Source organism: Procambarus clarkii, chromosome 81, assembly GCF_040958095.1.
Source record: "Procambarus clarkii isolate CNS0578487 chromosome 81, FALCON_Pclarkii_2.0, whole genome shotgun sequence".
Lineage (NCBI taxonomy): Eukaryota > Metazoa > Arthropoda > Malacostraca > Decapoda > Cambaridae > Procambarus > Procambarus clarkii.
In genome coordinates, this window is record NC_091230.1 from 13560395 (window position 1) to 13575394 (window position 15000).

The 15000-nt window shown below is 44.7% G+C and overlaps 1 protein-coding gene across 1 annotated transcript in view; it reads left to right on the forward strand.

Moving 5' to 3' along the window:
* The first annotated feature begins 3723 nt into the window (after positions 1-3723).
* Positions 3724-15000, forward strand: part of LOC138358062 (serine/arginine repetitive matrix protein 2-like) — a 39853-nt gene continuing 28576 nt past the window's right edge. The window contains exon 1 of the mRNA XM_069315531.1: positions 3724-5470. Within this exon, the coding sequence (XP_069171632.1) occupies positions 3724-5470 (1747 nt within the window). The remainder of the gene's footprint in view (positions 5471-15000) is intronic.

Genomic DNA, 15000 nt, shown 5'->3' on the forward strand with positions numbered 1-15000 from the left:
GCAAATCCAGGTTTTAGGCAACGGAATATGCTACCTTAGCTTGAGGTGTTTTCGGGGCTTAGCCGTCCCTGCGGCCCGGTCGTCGAGCAGGCCTCCTGATCTTTTATATCATATAATTAACCTGAATAATTTCCAAGTTATTGACCAGACCACACACTAGAAGTTGAAGGGACGACGACGTTTCGGTCCGTCCTGGACCATTCTCAATCGACTTGAGAATGGTCCAGGACGGACCGAAACGTCGTCGTCCCTTCAACTTCTAGTGTGTGGTCTGGTCAACATACTTCAGCCACGTTATTGTGACTCATCGCCTGCATTTCCAAGTTGTATTTTGTAAAAGCTACAATTTTTTGTTTACTCTCCATCATGTAACTATCCCCTTGGGCTGGACGGTAGAGCAACAGTCTGGCTTCATGCAGGTCGCTGTTCAATCCCCGACCGTCCAAGTGGTTAGGCACCATTCCTTCCCACCGTCCCGCCACAAATCCTTATCCTGATCCCTTTCCAGTGCTATAGTCGTAATGGCTTAACACTTTCCCCCTGATAATTCCCTTCCGTCTTGTAAGTTTCACTTACGAGTTGGAGACTGACGGTAAGCTGTCTTAGGATTGCTAATATTAAGTAATGGTAATGCCTACTCACAGACATAACAACATAGAATAAAATCCACACACTTGTGTATTTGTGAAAGTCATGTCAAGATTTACACCAAGTCTTTCGGACTCTCCTGAGTGCTTTGCCAAGGTCTGAGTGTGTGGGTAGGCCGAGACTAATCATTGGACGTTGAGATGTAAGTCTCGCCCTAACCACACACTCAGACCTTGATAAAGCACTCAGCAGAGTGCGAAAGGTTTCGTGTAATTCTTTACATAAATTTCACAAATAAACAAGAGTGGGGTTTTGTTCTATTGATAACATTATTATTTAAGAATACTGTTTTTATTATTTATTAGTATTTAATATACATAACACAGTATTATGAACTGTTTACAGTTCGTGAATTCTAAAATTTACGAACTGTAAATTAAATCTAAAATTTGGTTTACAGTTCGTAAATTCTAACTATAGTAAACCGTATTGTTACGGTGAACCTTGTAATTGACCGAGAGAGTAAGGCAAGGTAGCTCTGAGGGTCTGATGAGTTGAGAATCCACTTAAGAAAGAACCGGGGAAAAGTCAGGCATAAGATTGATTATAGTAATTAACTTTGCTGTTAGTTAAATTAAGTGGATTAGGGGACGAGTTCAGCAATTAAAATTGTAAAGTTTAAGTAATTATATTCAACGCTATTTCAAGCAAACTGAATTTGACTTTGGTAACAGGGAAATACATTTTGAAAGGATGGCTTTTATCAACCTCTCTCTCACACGAAAGATGGGATGTAAGTGTCCAGAAATTGGTAGGTCTGAAAATCTCATGTAGGCTAGTGGGCTGATTAAGGTCTTCCTTAGATCAATCTTGTTTATAGTACTATTAGATAACTTGTCTTACAAGACGTTCACAAGTTGTATGTTGAGTAAATAGTGAATTACTCTGGGAGCGCAGCGGACTCGTGAGAATCAATTAAGCAAAGTTTTATAGTATAGAGGGAACAACTGGTTACCTCATTCTCCAACACCCAGCTTGCAGACCCCGGGGGTTCAGTACACAGGCACTATACATGGCTACACCAATAGCAACTTGGCGTTTATCTTCCTGGAATTTCCTTATTATGACGGCAGTTCGCAAACGAGTCACATCTGACTGGCCTGGCAAGGCCAAGACATTCTAAGACATTGTCAATGGTCGACGGTGTGTCTAGGTAATAACCAGTTACCCCTAGAAGGAGAACAAAGAATTAGTTCAAGCCATCTACAGTAGCAACCTGTGAACAAGTCACACCGCTCATTATTGCCACTGATATTCAAACGCGTTAACGTTTAGTGTGAAGGAGTTCAAAAGCGTAAAGAAGCCGATTAATCTGATTCGGTAACCAGCTGAGCAAAGCTGGTAACCTAAGCCGCCGAGCTAAGGTTTGTAGGTGTAGGTCAGTGACTGCGCCACAAGCTTAAACAGAACCAGCCAGCTTTGCTCAGTTGCTTCAGAACTTTTCGTCGATCTCCATCACTGATTTTGTTCACCGACGTCCATCCAATGAATGCGTGTTTGTATTTGTGAAAATTTCAATCAAGTACAGATTTAGGTTTTTTGGGTTTCAGGTTTGTCCCTGAATGCCATGCAGAAATCCCAAGCGTGAACTACAGTTTAACAATTCATGATCTGCTGTTTGTCTGTACCCAGTAGCGACTAACATCGCAGATAAAAGAAAAAGACAGAGAGGGTGATATTCATTGACCCTGTGCAGAGGTTACTTGATCAAACTATTAACTATTCTAAAGTTAATTCGAAGATTTCTCGTGAATCGTTTACTCGCCTAAGACCAGAATTAGGTTTGTTGCACTTACCGAGACGCCGAGTCATAAACATTTTTATTTAATATGTGCATATTTTGAATAATTATTTCTGGATACAAGTGTTATCCCAAGATCCCACGTGTTGGAGTATTGCTCAAAGACAGCATTTGTCAAGTTTCAATTAATTACTGTTCCGTTTGTAGGCTTTCATTTGCTTTGTCACTTATGTAAAATATTGAATATATCCCCCCGTTTGTTGTAATGTTTTTAGTCATACTGCAAATTATCATGTTCATGTATGCCATTCATCTTTCTCTGTAAACACATTTGATCTACATTGCTTATGTGTGCATTCTTCTCTTCGCCAAGAACAGCCAATAAAGTTGTCATTATAGTTGTTAATGATTGACTAAAACCCGAAGACGCGTCTGTCATAAAGAAGCACAAGGCTTCGTAACCAAAACCTGCCATGCCCGGTTCTTGTTTCGACAGCGCTTGTAGATAAGGTTTAACCCGAGTACTTTCGACGTTGCACTCGTGAAAGTATCTTGCAAATGAGGATGAAAGATTTGCAGTAACACGCATATTGTTAACTCAGTTATTTCAGAATCACAGACATGAGAAATTCCACCGCACTTACTGCCACTCTGAGAAGCGTTGATGGGCAATTTGGTAATGACTAAATAATGATTATAAGACGAATAATTTTTGGAAATGTTTTGCGCGAAAGACTTGAGGGTCGGTGTTTACCGCATGTTTCATGAATGGTCTAATGGGCGGCACTGTGTGAATGTTACAAGAGTATAGAGGGAATAATGGTTTAATGGATGTGTTACGAGATCGATGTAACAGATTATAGGGTAAAATTACCACTGGTCGACCATGTTATAATGTATGGTAATTATCATGCCATTACCGAAAGCCAAAACATCACATCGTGATTTTCATATTTCAGAAATGACTGACGTCCTTTTTAGCAGATTTGTTCATTAAGAAATTTAATACCTTTTCACCATCATAGATCTTAATTATACTCTAATACCTCATCACCATAATTGCTCGATCAAAAGCAAATATCATTTTGAGATGCAAATTATATTTTAAATGTTCTAACTACCTCGCAAAAATTCGTTTATATAATTTATGATCTGGTAGAATTCATCATTAAAATATCTCTGCCGGTATTTCCCCCCCAACCAGTTTATTAGAAAATACAATTTACTGACTCATTTTATAGCACAATTTTTTTTAAATACAACTGGAATACAATTAGAGGTGTGGGTGTTCCAGGCTGGTATACTTGTTTCTGAGTCATACTGCAAGTTACACTATGAGGAAACACTGGACGAATGCAAAAGGAAACACATTTTCCTTTCCCAACACTCCTCTACACAGTGTGGTGGCCAGGTCCAGTACTCCTCCACACAGTGTGGTGGCCAGGTCCAGTACTCCTCCACACAGTGTGGTGGCCAGGTCCAGCACTTCTCCACACAGTGTGGCAGCCAGGTCCAACACTCCTCCACACAGTATGGCAGCCAGGTCCAACACTCCTCCACACAGTATGGCAGCCAGGTCCAACACTCCTCCACACAGTGTGGCAGCCAGGTCCAACACTCCTCCACACAGTATGGCAGCCAGGTCCAACACTCCTCCACACAGTGTGGCAGCCAGGTCCAACACTCCTCCACACAGTGTGGTGGCCAGGTCCAACACTCCTCCACACAGTGTGGTGGCTAGGTCCAACACTCCACCACACAGTGTGGTGGCCAGGTCCAACACTCCTCCACACAGTGTGGTGGCCAGGTCCAGCACTCCTCCACACAGTGTGGTGGCCAGGTCCAGCACTCCTCCACACAGTGTGGCAGCCAGGTCCAACACTCCTCCACACAGTGTGGCAGCCAGGTCCAACACTCCTCCACACAGTGTGGCAGCCAGGTCCAACACTCCTCCACACAGTATGGCAGCCAGGTCCCACACTACTCCACACAGTGTGGTGGCCAGGTCCAACACTCCTCCACACAGTGTGGTGGCTAGGTCCAACACTCCTCCACACAGTGTGGTGGCCAGGTCCAACACTCCTCCACACAGTGTGGTGGCTAGGTCCAACACTCCTCCACACAGTGTGGCAGCCAGGTCCAACACTCCTCCACACAGTATGGCAGCCAGGTCCATCACTCCTCCACACAGTGTGGCAGCCAGGTCCAACACTCCTCCACACAGTGTGGCAGCCAGGTCCAACACTCCTCCACACAGTGTGGTGGCCAGGTCCAACACTCCTCCACACAGTGTGGTGGCTAGGTCCAACACTCCTCCACACAGTGTGGTGGCCAGGTCCAACACTCCTCCACACAGTGTGGTGGCCAGGTCCAGCACTCCTCCACACAGTGTGGTGGCCAGGTCCAGCACTCCTCCACACAGTGTGGCAGCCAGGTCCAACACTCCTCCACACAGTGTGGCAGCCAGGTCCAACACTCCTCCACACAGTGTGGCAACCAGGTCCAACACTCCTCCACACAGTGTGGCAGCCAGGTCCAACACTCCTCCACACAGTGTGGCAGCCAGGTCCAACACTCATCCACACAGTGTGACAACCAGGTCCAACACTCCTCCACACAGTGTGGTGGCCAGGTCCAGCACTCCTCCACACAGTGTGGCAGCCAGGTCCAACACTCCTCCACACAGTGTGGCAGCCAGGTCCAACACTCCTCCACACAGTGTGGCAACCAGGTCCAACACTCCTCCACACAGTGTGGCAGCCAGGTCCAACACTCCTCCACACAGTGTGGCAGCCAGGTCCAACACTCCTCCACACAGTGTGGCAGCCAGGTCCAACACTCCTCCACACAGTGTGGCAGCCAGGTCCAACACTCCTCCACACAGTATGGTGGCCAGGTCCAGCACTCCTCCACACAGTGTGGTGGCCAGGTCCAGCACTCCTCCACACAGTGTGGTGGCCAGGTCCAGCACTCCTCCACACAGTGTGGTGGCCAGGTCCAGCACTCCTCCACACAGTGTGGTGGCCAGGTCCAGCACTCCTCCACATAGTGTGGTGGCCAGGTCCAGCACTCCTCCACACAGTGAGGTGGCCAGGTCGGAACCCCAACACAAACACAACACCCACAATGCAACTAATTCTAATTTGCATTTCTCTATATTTAAAAACATTTACTTACTCCAAATACACAGCAACAGCATCAATACCGACTTTAAAAAAAAGCACTGTCCCTGGCATTTATTTTAATATTTTTCAAATACTTCTCTCTCAGCATTACTCTGCGTTTATATTAAAATGTTTGTTTAGTAAATGCCGTCTAAATTTAAGAATTGATTTGATACAGTAATTTGCTTATTATAAAGGGGCGAGTAGTTTTTAGTAGAAAAAAGTAATTAGTTAATTGAGACCAAATAAAGTGGGGTATTGATTCAGGCAGCAAAATTAACTGTCATTAGTTTGATAGGTGAAATACCTTAATTATGACAGATGTTGGTGTTATTAGCTGCGTTCCTCTAATTCCCCCTCGCATTTACATATTAAACTACTCATGCATATCAATGTATACGTGAAGTGTACGTGAACTTATACACACACACATACGCGTTCATTATATATATATTTATATATATATAATGAACATTATATATATATATATATATATATATATATATATATATATATATATATATATATATATATATATATATATATATATATGTCGTACCTAGTAGCCAGAACGGACTTCTCGGCCTACTATGCAAGGCCCAATTTGCCTAATAAGCCAAGTTTTCATGAATTAATGGTTTTTCGTCTACCTAACCTACCTAACCTAACCTAACCTAATGTTTTCGGCTACCTAACCTAACCTAACCTATAAAGATAGGTTAGGTTAGGTTAGGTAGGGTTGGTTAGGTTCGGTCATATATCTACGTTAATTTTAACTCCAATAAAAAAAATTGACCTCATACATAATGAAATGGGTAGCTTTATCATGTCGTAAGAAAAAAATTAGAGAAAATATATTAATTCAGGAAAACTTGGCTTATTAGGCAAATCGGGCCTTGCATAGTAGGCTGAGAAGTGCGTTCTGGCTACTAGGTACGACATATATATATATATATATATATATATATATATATATATATATATATATATATATATATATATATATATATATATATATATATATATATATATATATATATATATATATATATATGCCTATACTTGCATAAACCACAAGTGAAGATATACAATCTTTGGACAACACCCACCAGTGGGACTCGAACCCAGAAAGCACAACTACCTTCCAGTAGCTGGCATAACTAGTATGCTTTAACCCACTACGCCATCAGACCTTACAAGGCACCAGATGAGTGAGGGGTCAGTCTGCATTTTTCGTCAAGCCACTGTCAATGTGAGAGAACTCGTGTCCAGCTTATAAGCCTATACTTGCATAAACCACAAGTGAAGATATACAATCTTTGGACAACACCCACCAGTGGGACTCGAACCCAGAAAGCACAACTACCTTCCAGTAGCTGGCATAACTAGTATGCTTTAACCCACTACGCCATCAGACCTTACAAGGCACCAGATGAGTGAGGGGTCAGTCTGCATTTTTCGTCAAGCCACTGTCAATGTGAGAGAACTCGTGTCCAGCTTATAAGCCTATACTTGCATAAACCACAAGTGAAGATATACAATCTTTGGACAACACCCACCAGTGGGACTCGAACCCAGAAAGCACAACTACCTTCCAGTAGCTGGCATAACTAGTATGCTTTAACCCACTACGCCATCAGACCTTACAAGGCACCAGATGAGTGAGGGGTCAGTCTGCATTTTTCGTCAAGCCACTGTCAATGTGAGAGAACTCGTGTCCAGCTTATAAGCCTATACTTGCATAAACCACAAGTGAAGATATACAATCTTTGGACAACACCCACCAGTGGGACTCAAACCCAGAAAGCACAACTACCTTCCAGTAGCTGGCATAACTAGTATGCTTTAACCCACTACGCCATCAGACCTTACAAGGCACCAGATGAGTGAGGGGTCAGTCTGCATTTTTCGTCAAGCCACTGTCAATGTGAGAGAACTCGTGTCCAGCTTATAAGCCTATACTTGCATAAACCACAAGTGAAGATATACAATCTTTGGACAACACCCACCAGTGGGCCTCGAACCCAGAAAGCACAACTACCTTCCAGTAGCTGGCATAACTAGTATGCTTTAACCCACTACGCCATCAGACCTTACAAGGCACCAGATGAGTGAGGGGTCAGTCTGCATTTTTCGTCAAGCCACTGTCAATGTGAGAGAACTCGTGTCCAGCTTATAAGCCTATACTTGCATAAACCACAAGTGAAGATATACAATCTTTGGACAACACCCACCAGTGGGACTCGAACCCAGAAAGCACAACTACCTTCCAGTAGCTGGCATAACTAGTATGCTTTAACCCACTACGCCATCAGACCTTACAAGGCACCAGATGAGTGAGGGGTCAGTCTGCATTTTTCGTCAAGCCACTGTCAATGTGAGAGAACTCGTGTCCAGCTTATAAGCCTATACTTGCATAAACCACAAGTGAAGATATACAATCTTTGGACAACACCCACCAGTGGGACTCGAACCCAGAAAGCACAACTACCTTCCAGTAGCTGGCATAACTAGTATGCTTTAACCCACTACGCCATCAGACCTTACAAGGCACCAGATGAGTGAGGGGTCAGTCTGCATTTTTCGTCAAGCCACTGTCAATGTGAGAGAACTCGTGTCCAGCTTATAAGCCTATACTTGCATAAACCACAAGTGAAGATATACAATCTTTGGACAACACCCACCAGTGGGACTCGAACCCAGAAAGCACAACTACCTTCCAGTAGCTGGCATAACTAGTATGCTTTAACCCACTTCGCCATCAGACCTTACAAGGCACCAGATGAGTGAGGGGTCAGTCTGCATTTTTCGTCAAGCCACTGTCAATGTGAGAGAACTCGTGTCCAGCTTATAAGCCTATACTTGCATAAACCACAAGTGAAGATATACAATCTTTGGACAACACCCACCAGTGGGACTCGAACCCAGAAAGCACAACTACCTTCCAGTAGCTGGCATAACTAGTATGCTTTAACCCACTACGCCATCAGACCTTACAAGGCACCAGATGAGTGAGGGGTCAGTCTGCATTTTTCGTCAAGCCACTGTCAATGTGCGAGAACTCGTGTCCAGCTTATAAGCCTATACTTGCATAAACCACAAGTGAAGATATACAATCTTTGGACAACACCCACCAGTGGGACTCGAACCCAGAAAGCACAACTACCTTCCAGTAGCTGGCATAACTAGTATGCTTTAACCCACTACGCCATCAGACCTTACAAGGCACCAGATGAGTGAGGGGTCAGTCTGCATTTTTCGTCAAGCCACTGTCAATGTGAGAGAACTCGTGTCCAGCTTATAAGCCTATACTTGCATAAACCACAAGAGAAGATATACAATCTTTGGACAACACCCACCAGTGGGACTCGAACCCAGAAAGCACAACTACCTTCCAGTAGCTGGCATAACTAGTATGCTTTAACCCACTACGCCATCAGACCTTACAAGGCACCAGATGAGTGAGGGGTCAGTCTGCATTTTTCGTCAAGCCACTGTCAATGTGAGAGAACTCGTGTCCAGCTTATAAGCCTATACTTGCATAAACCACAAGTAAAGATATACAATCTTTGGACAACACCCACCAGTGGGACTCGAACCCAGAAAGCACAACTACCTTCCAGTAGCTGGCATAACTAGTATGCTTTAACCCACTACACCATCAGACCTTACAAGGCACCAGATGAGTGAGGGGTCAGTCTGCATTTTTCGTCAAGCCACTGTCAATGTGAGAGAACTCGTGTCCAGCTTATAAGCCTATACTTGCATAAACCACAAGTGAAGATATACAATCTTTGGACAACACCCACCAGTGGGACTCGAACCCAGAAAGCACAACTACCTTCCAGTAGCTGGCATAACTAGTATGCTTTAACCCACTACGCCATCAGACCTTACCCAGATGAGTGAGGGGTCAGTCTGCATTTTTCGTCAAGCCACTGTCAATGTGAGAGAACTCGTGTCCAGCTTATAAGCCTATACTTGCATAAACCACAAGTGAAGATATACAATCTTTGGACAACACCCACCAGTGGGACTCGAACCCAGAAAGCACAACTACCTTCCAGTAGCTGGCATAACTAGTATGCTTTAACCCACTACGCCATCAGACCTTACAAGGCACCAGATGAGTGAGGGGTCAGTCTGCATTTTTCGTCAAGCCACTGTCAATGTGAGAGAACTCGTGTCCAGCTTATAAGCCTATACTTGCATAAACCACAAGTGAAGATATACAATCTTTGGACAACACCCACCAGTGGGACTCGAACCCAGAAAGCACAACTACCTTCCAGTAGCTGGCATAACTAGTATGCTTTAACCCACTACGCCATCAGACCTTACAAGGCACCAGATGAGTGAGGGGTCAGTCTGCATTTTTCGTCAAGCCACTGTCAATGTGAGAGAACTCGTGTCCAGCTTATAAGCCTATACTTGCATAAACCACAAGTGAAGATATACAATCTTTGGACAACACCCACCAGTGGGACTCGAACCCAGAAAGCACAACTACCTTCCAGTAGCTGGCATAACTAGTATGCTTTAACCCACTACGCCATCAGACCTTACAAGGCACCAGATGAGTGAGGGGTCAGTCTGCATTTTTCGTCAAGCCACTGTCAATGTGAGAGAACTCGTGTCCAGCTTATAAGCCTATACTTGCATAAACCACAAGTGAAGATATACAATCTTTGGACAACACCCACCAGTGGGACTCAAACCCAGAAAGCACAACTACCTTCCAGTAGCTGGCATAACTAGTATGCTTTAACCCACTACGCCATCAGACCTTACAAGGCACCAGATGAGTGAGGGGTCAGTCTGCATTTTTCGTCAAGCCACTGTCAATGTGAGAGAACTCGTGTCCAGCTTATAAGCCTATACTTGCATAAACCACAAGTGAAGATATACAATCTTTGGACAACACCCACCAGTGGGACTCGAACCCAGAAAGCACAACTACCTTCCAGTAGCTGGCATAACTAGTATGCTTTAACCCACTACGCCATCAGACCTTACAAGGCACCAGATGAGTGAGGGGTCAGTCTGCATTTTTCGTCAAGCCACTGTCAATGTGAGAGAACTCGTGTCCAGCTTATAAGCCTATACTTGCATAAACCACAAGTGAAGATATACAATCTTTGGACAACACCCACCAGTGGGACTCGAACCCAGAAAACACAACTACCTTCCAGTAGCTGGCATAACTAGTATGCTTTAACCCACTACGCCATCAGACCTTACAAGGCACCAGATGAGTGAGGGGTCAGTCTGCATTTTTCGTCAAGCCACTGTCAATGTGAGAGAACTCGTGTCCAGCTTATAAGCCTATACTTGCATAAACCACAAGTGAAGATATACAATCTTTGGACAACACCCACCAGTGGGACTCGAACCCAGAAAGCACAACTACCTTCCAGTAGCTGGCATAACTAGTATGCTTTAACCCACTACGCCATCAGACCTTACAAGGCACCAGATGAGTGAGGGGTCAGTCTGCATTTTTCGTCAAGCCACTGTCAATGTGAGAGAACTCGTGTCCAGCTTATAAGCCTATACTTGCATAAACCACAAGTGAAGATATACAATCTTTGGACAACACCCACCAGTGGGACTCGAACCCAGAAAGCACAACTACCTTCCAGTAGCTGGCATAACTAGTATGCTTTAACCCACTACGCCATCAGACCTTACAAGGCACCAGATGAGTGAGGGGTCAGTCTGCATTTTTCGTCAAGCCACTGTCAATGTGAGAGAACTCGTGTCCAGCTTATAAGCCTATACTTGCATAAACCACAAGTGAAGATATACAATCTTTGGACAACACCCACCAGTGGGACTCGAACCCAGAAAGCACAACTACCTTCCAGTAGCTGGCATAACTAGTATGCTTTAACCCACTACGCCATCAGACCTTACAAGGCACCAGATGAGTGAGGGGTCAGTCTGCATTTTTCGTCAAGCCACTGTCAATGTGAGAGAACTCGTGTCCAGCTTATAAGCCTATACTTGCATAAACCACAAGTGAAGATATACAATCTTTGGACAACACCCACCAGTGGGACTCGAACCCAGAAAGCACAACTACCTTCCAGTAGCTGGCATAACTAGTATGCTTTAACCCACTACGCCATCAGACCTTACAAGGCACCAGATGAGTGAGGGGTCAGTCTGCATTTTTCGTCAAGCCACTGTCAATGTGAGAGAACTCGTGTCCAGCTTATAAGCCTATACTTGCATAAACCACAAGTGAAGATATACAATCTTTGGACAACACCCACCAGTGGGACTCGAACCCAGAAAGCACAACTACCTTCCAGTAGCTGGCATAACTAGTATGCTTTAACCCACTACGCCATCAGACCTTACAAGGCACCAGATGAGTGAGGGGTCAGTCTGCATTTTTCGTCAAGCCACTGTCAATGTGAGAGAACTCGTGTCCAGCTTATAAGCCTATACTTGCATAAACCACAAGTGAAGATATACAATCTTTGGACAACACCCACCAGTGGGACTCGAACCCAGAAAGCACAACTACCTTCCAGTAGCTGGCATAACTAGTATGCTTTAACCCACTACGCCATCAGACCTTACAAGGCACCAGATGAGTGAGGGGTCAGTCTGCATTTTTCGTCAAGCCACTGTCAATGTGAGAGAACTCGTGTCCAGCTTATAAGCCTATACTTGCATAAACCACAAGTGAAGATATACAATCTTTGGACAACACCCACCAGTGGGACTCGAACCCAGAAAGCACAACTACCTTCCAGTAGCTGGCATAACTAGTATGCTTTAACCCACTACGCCATCAGACCTTACAAGGCACCAGATGAGTGAGGGGTCAGTCTGCATTTTTCGTCAAGCCACTGTCAATGTGAGAGAACTCGTGTCCAGCTTATAAGCCTATACTTGCATAAACCACAAGTGAAGATATACAATCTTTGGACAACACCCACCAGTGGGACTCGAACCCAGAAAGCACAACTACCTTCCAGTAGCTGGCATAACTAGTATGCTTTAACCCACTACGCCATCAGACCTTACAAGGCACCAGATGAGTGAGGGGTCAGTCTGCATTTTTCGTCAAGCCACTGTCAATGTGAGAGAACTCGTGTCCAGCTTATAAGCCTATACTTGCATAAACCACAAGTGAAGATATACAATCTTTGGACAACACCCACCAGTGGGACTCGAACCCAGAAAGCACAACTACCTTCCAGTAGCTGGCATAACTAGTATGCTTTAACCCACTACGCCATCAGACCTTACAAGGCACCAGATGAGTGAGGGGTCAGTCTGCATTTTTCGTCAAGCCACTGTCAATGTGAGAGAACTCGTGTCCAGCTTATAAGCCTATACTTGCATAAACCACAAGTGAAGATATACAATCTTTGGACAACACCCACCAGTGGGACTCGAACCCAGAAAGCACAACTACCTTCCAGTAGCTGGCATAACTAGTATGCTTTAACCCACTACGCCATCAGACCTTACAAGGCACCAGATGAGTGAGGGGTCAGTCTGCATTTTTCGTCAAGCCACTGTCAATGTGAGAGAACTCGTGTCCAGCTTATAAGCCTATACTTGCATAAACCACAAGTGAAGATATACAATCTTTGGACAACACCCACCAGTGGGACTCGAACCCAGAAAGCACAACTACCTTCCAGTAGCTGGCATAACTAGTATGCTTTAACCCACTACGCCATCAGACCTTACAAGGCACCAGATGAGTGAGGGGTCAGTCTGCATTTTTCGTCAAGCCACTGTCAATGTGAGAGAACTCGTGTCCAGCTTATAAGCCTATACTTGCATAAACCACAAGTGAAGATATACAATCTTTGGACAACACCCACCAGTGGGACTCGAACCCAGAAAGCACAACTACCTTCCAGTAGCTGGCATAACTAGTATGCTTTAACCCACTACGCTTGTGGGTTAAAGCGTAGTGGGTAGTGTAGACCTTACAAGGCACCAGATGAGTGAGGGGTCAGTCTGCATTTTTCGTCAAGCCACTGTCAATGTGAGAGAACTCGTGTCCAGCTTATAAGCCTATACTTGCATAAACCACAAGTGAAGATATACAATCTTTGGACAACACCCACCAGTGGGACTCGAACCCAGAAAGCACAACTACCTTCCAGTAGCTGGCATAACTAGTATGCTTTAACCCACTACGCCATCAGACCTTACAAGGCACCAGATGAGTGAGGGGTCAGTCTGCATTTTTCGTCAAGCCACTGTCAATGTGAGAGAACTCGTGTCCAGCTTATAAGCCTATACTTGCATAAACCACAAGTGAAGATATATAATCTTTGGACAACACCCACCAGTGGGACTCGAACCCAGAAAGCACAACTACCTTCCAGTAGCTGGCATAACTAGTATGCTTTAACCCACTTCACTTGTGGTTTATGCAAGTATAGGCTTATAAGCTGGACACGAGTTCTCTCACATTGACAGTGGCTTGACGAAAAATGCAGACTGACCCCTCACTCATCTGGTGCCTTGTAAGGTCTGATGGCGTAGTGGGTTAAAGCATACTAGTTATGCCAGCTACTGGAAGGTAGTTGTGCTTTCTGGGTTCGAGTCCCACTGGTGGGTGTTGTCCAAAGATTGTATATCTTCACTTGTGGTTTATGCAAGTATAGGCTTATAAGCTGGACACGAGTTCTCTCACATTGACAGTGGCTTGACGAAAAATGCAGACTGACCCCTCACTCATCTGGTGCCTTGTAAGGTCTGATGGCGTAGTGGGTTAAAGCATACTAGTTATGCCAGCTACTGGAAGGTAGTTGTGCTTTCTGGGTTCGAGTCCCACTGGTGGGTGTTGTCCAAAGATTGTATATCTTCACTTGTGGTTTATGCAAGTATAGGCTTATAAGCTGGACACGAGTTCTCTCACATTGACAGTGGCTTGACGAAAAATGCAGACTGACCCCTCACTCATCTGGTGCCTTGTAAGGTCTGATGGCGTAGTGGGTTAAAGCATACTAGTTATGCCAGCTACTGGAAGGTAGTTGTGCTTTCTGGGTTCGAGTCCCACTGGTGGGTGTTGTCCAAAGATTGTATATCTTCACTTGTGGTTTATGCAAGTATAGGCTTATAAGCTGGACACGAGTTCTCTCACATTGACAGTGGCTTGACGAAAAATGCAGACTGACCCCTCACTCATCTGGTGCCTTGTAAGGTCTGATGGCGTAGTGGGTTAAAGCATACTAGTTATGCCAGCTACTGGAAGGTAGTTGTGCTTTCTGGGTTCGAGTCCCACTGGTGGGTGTTGTCCAAAGATTGTATATCTTCACTTGTGGTTTATGCAAGTATAGGCTTATAAGCTGGACACGAGTTCTCTCACATTGACAGTGGCTTGACGAAAAATGCAGACTGACCCCTCACTCATCTGGTGCCTTGTAAGGTCTGATGGCGTAGTGGGTTAAAGCATACTAGTTA